The 9975-nt window shown below is 32.3% G+C and overlaps 1 protein-coding gene across 1 annotated transcript; it reads left to right on the forward strand.

Moving 5' to 3' along the window:
- Nucleotides 1-1972: 1972 nt before the first annotated feature.
- LOC143611367 (pirin-like protein) lies at nt 1973-4838 on the forward strand. The gene is made up of 5 exons (XM_077085577.1): nt 1973-2193; nt 2515-2564; nt 2658-2725; nt 3390-3556; nt 4261-4838. The coding sequence occupies exons 1-5, from the start codon at nt 2102-2104 to the stop codon at nt 4763-4765; spliced, it is 882 nt and encodes a 293-aa protein (XP_076941692.1). The 5' UTR covers nt 1973-2101; the 3' UTR covers nt 4766-4838.
- Nucleotides 4839-9975: the final 5137 nt, after the last annotated feature.

The following is a 9975-nucleotide window of genomic DNA, read 5'->3' on the forward strand; positions in this document are numbered from 1 at the left end:
CGTCGCGTCGCGTATTAAGGGGTGCCTGGGGCGTCCCAGTAGGACCCGAAGATAAACTCATAGTCTTAATTAAGACCATTTTTGACATGACAATGTGATTTATAGATTGACACATATTGGATGGGTGTCACATTGTGGTGGATGACAGAAGAGTATTGGTAGCATCATCACGTATGGAGAGATTTCAAGCTGAGTAGACTAATTTAATAGAATGTGTTCTCATAATTGAAAGTGCTAATCCTAAGCTATATGCCCCTATGAGTCTAAGGAAGTCTTGTCCCTTTCATTGGAGGGGTTACATTCACTGTGAGATTATAATAATTGTAAAATATCAATTTAACGTGAAAAGTAATTTATAAACGTCTAACCAAAGTATTTAAATGACACCCAATGTCTAATTTTTTAAAACATTCAACGGCTCTTGTTCTTTTAAAATTGGTAATGATTGAAAAACTACGATAAATAAAAATTATCATTAAAGCTACAATAGTTTAAAATATAAGAAAACTACTTGACTGTACTTCTTAATATATAAAATATCATAAATATAACAAGTTTTGTTTTTATTCTATTTATATATTTCTTAACATGTTTGAACCTTTGTTCTTGTAACGTGGGCTTAATTTTAAAACATTTAAAAATGCCTTAATACTGAGTTCTACACAAACATATAATCACGAAAACCAATTAAACTTATGTTCCCACTTAAGTTCATGGGAAAGGATCGTCAATATTGACTTTATAATAGAAACGATCCTAGATGGTAAGTCAATCCGAACCCTAAAAGATTTGAAACAAGAATACACACAAATGTTTAATTATATAACCGAGTATCTGATTAGTTTTAAAAAAATTTATGAGTATGATATTCGATGACACAAACTTCACTTACCTGAAACACCGCTATAGTTTTGCCCGAACCATATTCATAAACAGTGTCTTTGTATTTTTATTTCCTTTGTTGTTTGGTAGTAGAATAATTTAAGGCATGTTTGGGATCGAGTTTGAAAAATAATTATTGACTTATTTGCTTTTTCAAAAAGCCATTTTGAAAAGCCACGATTTGGGGTTTTTGGATAACTGCATTTTAACCTTTTCAAAAAGCTAAAATAATTTTTTTTTTGTGATTGCCAAACACATTTTAACTTATTGGCTTTTTAAAAACACCAATAAGCATTTTTCAAACTCAATCCCAAACATGCCTTTAATAACTTGCTAATTTTAAGTTTTTTATATTTTCTTTGGGCAATAAAGTTATATATAAAAACTAAAACACTAAAAATGTGTTTAGAAATTCCAATAGATAACTTTTAACAAATTAATTGGCATATGTGACTCGTGAGAGGCCTATGGTCTTACAACCTATGGAATCGATATCGCCGATATATCGGTTATCGGTCCCTTGGCGATATATAATCAGAATATCAGTTCAGAATATCAGTACCGATAATAGCAACGATATTGACCGATATTTGACCGATATATCACCGATATTCACGATATCAGTATTTTAAGTTTTAATTATCAACTTTTAGTGTTCAATGTTATTGTTTTAAGTCTTAATCAATTCTTACTTGCTACGATTGTTAGTGTTTTACAATTTGCATAAGGTTAATTTGTTAATAGTAGAAGACTATATGAATTATTAGTGTTAAATTGCTATATATATGAATTTTACATGATATTAAAATTACCGATATTCCACCGATATCTCACTGTGATAACCGATATCTCAGATATCGGTCCTTGACCAATATCCGATATTTTTCCGGCATTAACTGATTAGCTTACAACCATGTATAAATATTGTTGAGGGTTCATATGCAACTAAGTTAAACCCATGGTGTACCACGTCAGCCATACCGAATCGTAATGCAATGTCCCACTACATCACCATGATCATAAGGTGACATCATACAAACATTTAAGAAACTTGAATACCCATATCTCAAGTTAGGCCCACATGGGCCGCTCACCCGTATTCGTTTGACCCACTCCCTCCTTCCCCTGGCTGTGTATAAATACATTCCAAACTTTCTTTATTCTCACAAACAAATTCAAACAACATTTTACAACAATCATTAACCATTAATCACAACCAATGTCTGGCGATCCTCGTACCGTCGTTCGTAAGTTCCTTGCCAGACCTCAACACGAAGGCGCTGGAGCCATCGTTAGACGAAGCATAGGAAGGTTTGTTTAAAGTTTTAAATGCCTCTAAGAGGACATATGGATAATAGAGAAAATATTGATCCTTTTATATATAACACAAACCGAACTACATCTGGATAATGGGTAAGCGAGCAACAAGCTGCGCCGCTATCCCCTTTTGAATCGCAAAGCCTATTCTACTAAATATGCATAATAATATTACTGTAATAGTATTTTTTTTATTCTAACGATAAATGTTACCTCTACCCCTGCTCAGCAGTAAATTACACCAAATTTACTCCGTGTCTGGAATAATATTATAATACGAATGGTATTGATTGTAAATTTATTTATTATTTTCAGGTTTGAGCTCAAATATTTTGATCCATTTCTTGTTCTTGATGAATTCTCTAGTGAGTCACACTCCTTGTCGTTTCTAGCATTCAACAAAAAATGTTGTTAGTTGATTATTAATTTGTTTGTTACTTTTGTTTTGTAATTTACAGTAACTGCTCCTGCTGGATTTCCTGATCACCCACATAGAGGTTTCGAAACGGTCACATACATGTTACAGGTATAAATATAATTCTACACGTTATTATAAATATTGTTTTTTTACATGGTTTATGTCATGGAAGAGTAGAATGTGCTTAGTTTGTAATATTTTTGAATTACAAAATTTGCCAGGATAGGCTGAAAACTAAAAAATGATAAAGTTTGCATAATTGAGTAGTTCGTTACTACGTTAACATTTTACATTAAACGCGTTGTCTTTATGCTGTTTACACTTACCAAACTTATTGCACTACTCTCCTTATTGTGTCACATTAGTGCTCTAGTGAAAACTGCACTTAGCTTTTTTGTGCTATTTACCCTAATGTATATGTATATATATATATTTGACCTTCTAGATAAAGTCCTTAGCGAGTTAAAACCAGCTTTTGAATTAAAGAAACACGAAGGCAATGCGAAGTAGTTCTTAATTGTTAATCCATCCCTTTCAGTTACATTAATAAAATTTTAATTTGGATGTGATAATTTGGTTACATTATTCATCCACTTATTTTAGTGGTAAACAGGATTATAAATAGTGTTTTGACTTTAGAAAGATGGGAAAACTTTGAATTTAAAATGAGAATAGTTGGGAGTTGATGGTGATGATCCAAGTGGTGAAATGGGTTTAGTTTAGTGGGTTAATAATAATAAAAGTAATAATAGTTGTGGTCAACTGGCTGCAGGGAGCTGTGACACATGAAGACTTTGAGGGGCATAAAGGCACAATTGAAGCTGGTGATTTGCAGTGGATGACTGCTGGAAGAGGAATTGTGCATTCTGAAATGTCTGCTTCTCATGGCACTCAAAAGGGATTGCAATTATGGATCAACCTCTCATCTAGACATAAGATGTAAGAATATTAGTTGCTTGACGCGAAACCGAAAGCGTGGGCCCGCCCACGGCCAACCATGCCATCCGTGTGTCGGATGCTCTAAATACATGCATATCAGTTATCTAGGCTATGTTTACTAAAAAAAGTTTTTTTTATTCATATATTAATTGTATCAGGTGTCTTAAATAGGTAGTTCACAAGCTGATAAATCAAATCATAAAAATATGACACAAACATGAAAATCTTGTCAGACACATGAGAACCCGTACATGAGTTTTTGAGGGTTGACTCACGGCTTATTGAACTCAAAATTTTTATTTTTTTAAAATCTTTTTATATGTTAATACTCTTAAATTACAAATTTTCAACCAAAATTTTAAATGCATATAAACAATTACCTTTGAACTATTAAACATGATGTTAAATTCTCTTTTACTTTTTATAATTTTGCATAAAATAGCCAATAAATTTAAGTTATGACAAAAACTTATCTTTTTTTTATATATATATAAATAAAAAAAAATAAACGGGTCAACCAAACATTACACATTTAAACTATAAAGCATAATGCTCATTTAAACTATAAAACACTAGTTAAGACAAAATATATTTAAATAAAGTATAAAATACCAGATAAACCTAGATAAACCTGAACACGACCAACTTAGATGAACATATATATGGGTTTGACTTGGATCTAACGTAAACCCCTTTATGAACAGGATTGAACCAAGGTACCAAGAGATTTCAAGCACAAACATTCTAGAAGCTGGCGAAGACGGTGTAAGTGTCCGAATTATAGCCGGTGAGAGTTTAGGAGTACAATCACCAATCTACACAAGGACACCAACAATGTTCCTTGATTTTACACTAGAACCCGGGGCCAAAATGCAACAACCCGTACCCGAATCATGGAACGCGTTCGTCTACATGTTGGAAGGCGAAGGAGTGTTTGGGAAATCAAGATCATCATCAACCTCGGCTCACCATTTGCTACTTTTGGGTCCGGGTGACCGGCTCAAGGCTTGGAACAAGTCATCTAAAATGCTAAGGTTTATATTGGTTGGGGGTGAGCCCATTGGTCAACCCGTGGTTCAGTGGGGTCCATTTGTGATGAACACACAAGAAGAGATTGATCAGACGATACAAGATTTTGAGAATTTTGAAAATGGGTTTGAGAAAGCAAGGTATTGGAGATCAGAAGCTACACAAGATCATGAATATTAGATGTTTGGTTTTAAATTTATTTTATTTTTGTGTTGTCTTTAAGAAATAATTAGATAAATGTCTAGGTGTTTAAATGGATGATTTTTAAATTTCATTCATTTGTTTATCTGGATTTGCTTTTTATAAAATTAACAAATCTGTAGGCCTTTTCTATTAGTTAACGGGTTTAAACAACAATAAAAGAATTTTGAATAGGAATTCGTGGTTGAGTTATCAAAAGCTATCAGCCTGTCTGGTGACACCGGTTAATATGGTATTATAAACGTGTAAATTCTTTCTGTTGGTTCTTGCAATATAATAGTAATAATAAGATAGGAACCGAAATATGAATGGTATATAATATTAAGTAAATAACCTTCTGGGCTTCAGTTGGTTATGACTATGAAGATTAAAACTATGCTTCCTTCATGAGGTCGCCAGTCAAATCCAAGTCAAAACAAGGTTTTATCTTGCCTACATTACGCCAGAGGGTTTCAACTCTTGTGACAACACAACTGGTGTAAAGTGGTATCAGGGGGAGAAAGTTCATCTGAGGACGTGCGGAGGACCTGAGAACCAGGGGTTATGCCCTTCTAGAGAAACACTGTTGGGTTTCAAACTAGGGTCGGTTGTAAGTCAATCTGCAACCTCTCAGTCACACCGTAGACTATCTTCGTTCTAAAAAAAATATAAAATTAAGTAAATAAGAAGTTTTGTTTTATTTTATAAAATTTGTCAAGATTAAACAATGATAAAAACATATTTGAATTTCTTTTTCAATCTTAAGTAGTTAAGCCATCAAAAGACGGTTCATCTAGTTGCACTGGTGAGTAGGGTATTAGTATACCCGTTAATTTTTTATTGGTTCATATAATAAAATAGTGATAAGATAATAAATGAAAGTAAAAGTGGTATATAAAGTTAAGTAAATACTAAATAAGAAGGTTGGTTTTTTATATTATTTAAGGGCACAATAGACATATGGATAATGAATGTAACCACAAACTTTTGATATCATTTGGGAATCTAAGGTTTTCTTGTTTTCAAATTCTATTTGATACTTTTTCCCAATAGCATGATTGAGCTTCTAGAAGAGTTGGTGGGCCTATATATTATGTTGCAAAATTGGTTCTTGAATAATTTCACCGAAGTGGAAAGACTTGCAGGACATACGAGAATGACATCCGGTTAACAAGTGTGTATCCATTTCCTATGATTTTAAATCAAGACTTTCGTACTTTGTTTATGCAAAAATAAAATCTAAACTAAAATGATAAGAAAGTCGAATGAATCGGTTAACTTTTGTTTGAAATTCAATGGAAACTAAAATATGAAAGCGACAATTTATTTTCTTTACATTTTATTTCTTTCTAAAATGGTTTTTCTTTATCAAAAATGGAAATGTAACTAATTTACTCTGACTAAACTTCATATCATATTTTGATATAATAATTAATTTCTTCAAATGACCAACAAAGTCTCGCCATCCGAGTGTATCCATTGACAAAAGGCCACATACGTGTGTGATCACAAACAACGCTGGTAACCTGGCCCGTTACCAATTCTAAGAGAAACTCATCGCTTGAATGCCCACTACGATAAAACCCTTGGATCACACATAACACTTTGTTACAAACAGAACCAATGAACTCTCTTCAAGAAAGTTACTAAGTACCTCTAGAGCAATGTTCTTTACATAAATATAGTGTTAAATGAGCAATATGTTGTTTTTATCCAAGTTTTATCGCTTTAAAGTTTAAATGATTAGTAAGCCACCTTTTGTATACTTTGAGAGGAATTTGTGATTTGGGAGATAGCAAGAATAAATGACAAAATGAGACAGTATTTAGCGGAAATATACGAGGCATAGGCCAATTTTGTAATACGTGGATTTGAGATATGTCACACGTTACCCCAAAGAAGATGACAATAAAGAATTTGACTTTCTGACCACTGCTTTAAGTTGTTACACACGTAATGCTCACGAATGAAGAAGAATTTGTTGTCATGCTGTGTATGATCTTCGTGAGGATACTTATCAATTGTGTTATTTTGATGTCACTTTGTAAGATTAAAATTTATTGAATATTTATATTAATCTAAGGTCCTTATATAACTATATTATAATGATCAAATCTTAAAATATTATATGTTGGAAATTATTTGGTTGATGCAATTATCCTTATATTCATGATTTAGATTTCCATTTGAATGTATGTATAAAGATCATTAGAGAGAGTTTAACACCTTCAACATTGGCATATAAAAACCGATTCCCACATCACACATGAGCCCAAATAATTAATTAGAAGCCCAAGTATAGCAACATAATAAATTCAAACGTCTAGAATTAAATCGAGTACGTACTCTCGCGCCACCTAACTTGTAAAATCTCTAACGTTATTTTCTTGATCGATAAGTTAATTCGATAACAGTAAAATAGCCAACATATTGTTAAAACAATAAGGTTGCGTGGTATACAGGGTTAATGGCCAGTGGCGAAGCTTGTGCTTAGTCACGTGGGTGACCGAAGTCACGGACTCAAAAATTTTCGGGTCGACGATTGGTTCGTGTCGGTGATTCGGGTGGGGTTGGATCAAACAATATGACATCTATATATCTATTTTTTCTTCATTTATTCAAACAATTGTTCTTACAATAAAAAAAATAAAATTTTTTAACCAACAAAAACCTAAAATATTCATGATGATACGAGAGGAATGGTGAGTGGGGATAAGAAAATTCGGTATTGATACCGGTACCGGTACCGAAATCGATACAGATTTGGTACCGTCTGTACCGAATAGATACCAAAGTTTTGAGTTTGGTACCGTAATATCTCAAATTTTACCTTCAATACCGGTACCAAACCGAATATTTTAGTATCGGTACCGGTACGGTACCGATCTCATCACTAAGGGTGAATACCTAGAAAAAGAATTGCGAAGATCTAAAATATTTATAAAAACAAATCTTTTACTATTCGACTAATATTTTGTAACTATTTTTTATAAATATTGCGAGTTTTAGAAAAAAAAAACAAACGATAAGGTATTATATTTAAAAAAAAAAAATCAGTGGTGACTGGTAGCATTTTGGAAAACTACATTGGGGGTGACCGTGCTTAGTACCTATAAAATCTTTTCGAGAAAAATCATGAAATTTACTCTCTTAACGGAGAAAACGGCAGTGACCAGGGCCACCCCCGGTCCCCACATAGCTTCGCCCCTGTTAATGGCCACACGTGGTGATGATGTGGCTTCCCACCTTCACGCAAACACCATGCCGCACCCTCCATTTCACTAATGGCGGGGTGAGCATGGGTTAGACCATGAAGATATTGTCCATTAGGGTTCTCTCTCTAATTAATATACATACATACATATATATATATATATACATACATATATATATATATATACATACATATATATATATATATATGGGATTGATCTTGCGAGAAGTGATATTACAGCGAGAAGTGCGAGAAGTGAAGATATAACTCCATTAATCCTTAATTTCACTCCATTTCATATGATGTTCCAGAAGTATTTTTATGGAGAGAAGTGCAAGAAGAGATTCTAACCAATCAAAATTTTTCTATTTAATTTTGGATTATTAATTGTAGAAGTAATTAGTAAAAAGTTTTGAAGTTTGTTTTGGTAATTAATACTAATTAATGTTAAGTTACAAATGACTATACATTTATATTTATTTTTTAATTTGATTTAATCTTCAAAAATACATAAAACAAAACCATCATACTCATACTATAAAAAAATTACATTAACCATCATAAAAACAAATACCTACACAAATCATTATATTAACATAGACATAAAAAAACTAGTTCATATTATCACCTACACATATCACAATATTAATATACATACACATAACTAGTTCATGGTAACCTACACAAATCACATTATTAACCTATATATACAAATTTCATTACTTCATGTTATAGCCTATCCATTTGTATTTACCTACGTTGTTCACAAAATTAACCTACACAAACAAAACATGTTCATAATATCACATACAATTAATAGAATTAACCTAAACTTAAAATATTCGCAACGTAGGAACACACCATGTTATTTATTTTTATTTTAATTATTCTATAATCTATCTTTTATGTGTAGGCAATACGAGTTATGTGTAGGTGAATATTATTTATATGTAGGTGAAAATAAAATAAACTAGCAATCTGTGTAAGTGAATATTAGTTATGTGTTGGTGAAAACAAAATAAACAAAATCTGTGAAGATGAAAATAAGTTGTGTTTGTAATACGAGTTACGTTTTGATAAAAATAAAAATAACTAACAATTTGTATAATTAAACATAAGCTATATGTAGATTATCGTGTTACTTGTGTACGTGATCAAGTAATTACAATTCACCTACATATACATTTATTTTCATATGTAGGTACGTAAAAGAAAATTCAAATAAATCTTATGAAACCATAAATGTAAAAAATTTCTCTCAATTATATTTCATTAAAATTATTCTAGAGGATTTTTTTATATAAAAGACAATTTATCTTTTCTAAATTTTGTAACTTTCTAAAAGATTTAATATGAAGAATAATCTAGGAGTAATTAGGGGAATTAATGCTTTTAACAACTAGGGGATAATCAATGGTTGAGATCAACTTCTCGCACTTCTTGCTATAATATCATTTCTCGCATGATCCATCCCATATATATATATATATATATATATAGAGAGAGAGAGAGAGAGAGAGAGAGAGAGAATTTAGATTAAATACACATGAAATTTAAAGGGATATTGGTTTTTAATACTCCAAACTTTTCCTCATTGGTAGATAACACTCCCAACTTTTGATTTGTCACCCACCACTCCCAACTTTCACCCTATTTTCCTGTACCACTTCCTGTCTAAATGAACACTAACCTCGTTAATGTTTTGGACTGAAAATGTCATTCAAATTAGTTGAGGGGATAAAATAGAAATTTTAATTTTAACACACAACCTCCATTTCCGGTGACCTCGTTTTTCCGGCGACCTATTTTTTCAGGCGAATTTGAGTTTTCCTACTATCTCGTCTTTCTAAACACCATATCCATCATTTCACTGAGATTCACATATGATATGATGAAAATGGTGCTCGCCGGAAACCTTCAACTCGATTTTCCGGCACGCAGGAGACCCCGGAAGGTGGCTGGGTGAGACACTGGTGGTGGCGGGGGGCGGGGGTTG

The sequence above is a fragment of the Bidens hawaiensis genome, unplaced genomic scaffold (genome assembly GCF_021521415.1).
Source record: "Bidens hawaiensis isolate Kalapana, Puna unplaced genomic scaffold, B.hawaiensis_p1.1 tig00030838_1, whole genome shotgun sequence".
Taxonomy (NCBI): Eukaryota; Viridiplantae; Streptophyta; class Magnoliopsida; order Asterales; family Asteraceae; genus Bidens; species Bidens hawaiensis.

Excerpts from the sequence above, each read along its gene's own strand:
- LOC143611367 (XM_077085577.1), top strand. The coding sequence starts at position 2,102 with ATGTCTGGCGATCCTCGTACCGTCGTTCGTAAGTTCCTTGCCAGACCT. Across the intron at positions 2,565-2,657 it reads TGTTCTTGATGAATTCTCTA|TAACTGCTCCTGCTGGATTT; the intron begins GTGAGTCACACT and ends TGTAATTTACAG. Across the intron at positions 3,557-4,260 it reads CTCTCATCTAGACATAAGAT|GATTGAACCAAGGTACCAAG; the intron begins GTAAGAATATTA and ends CTTTATGAACAG.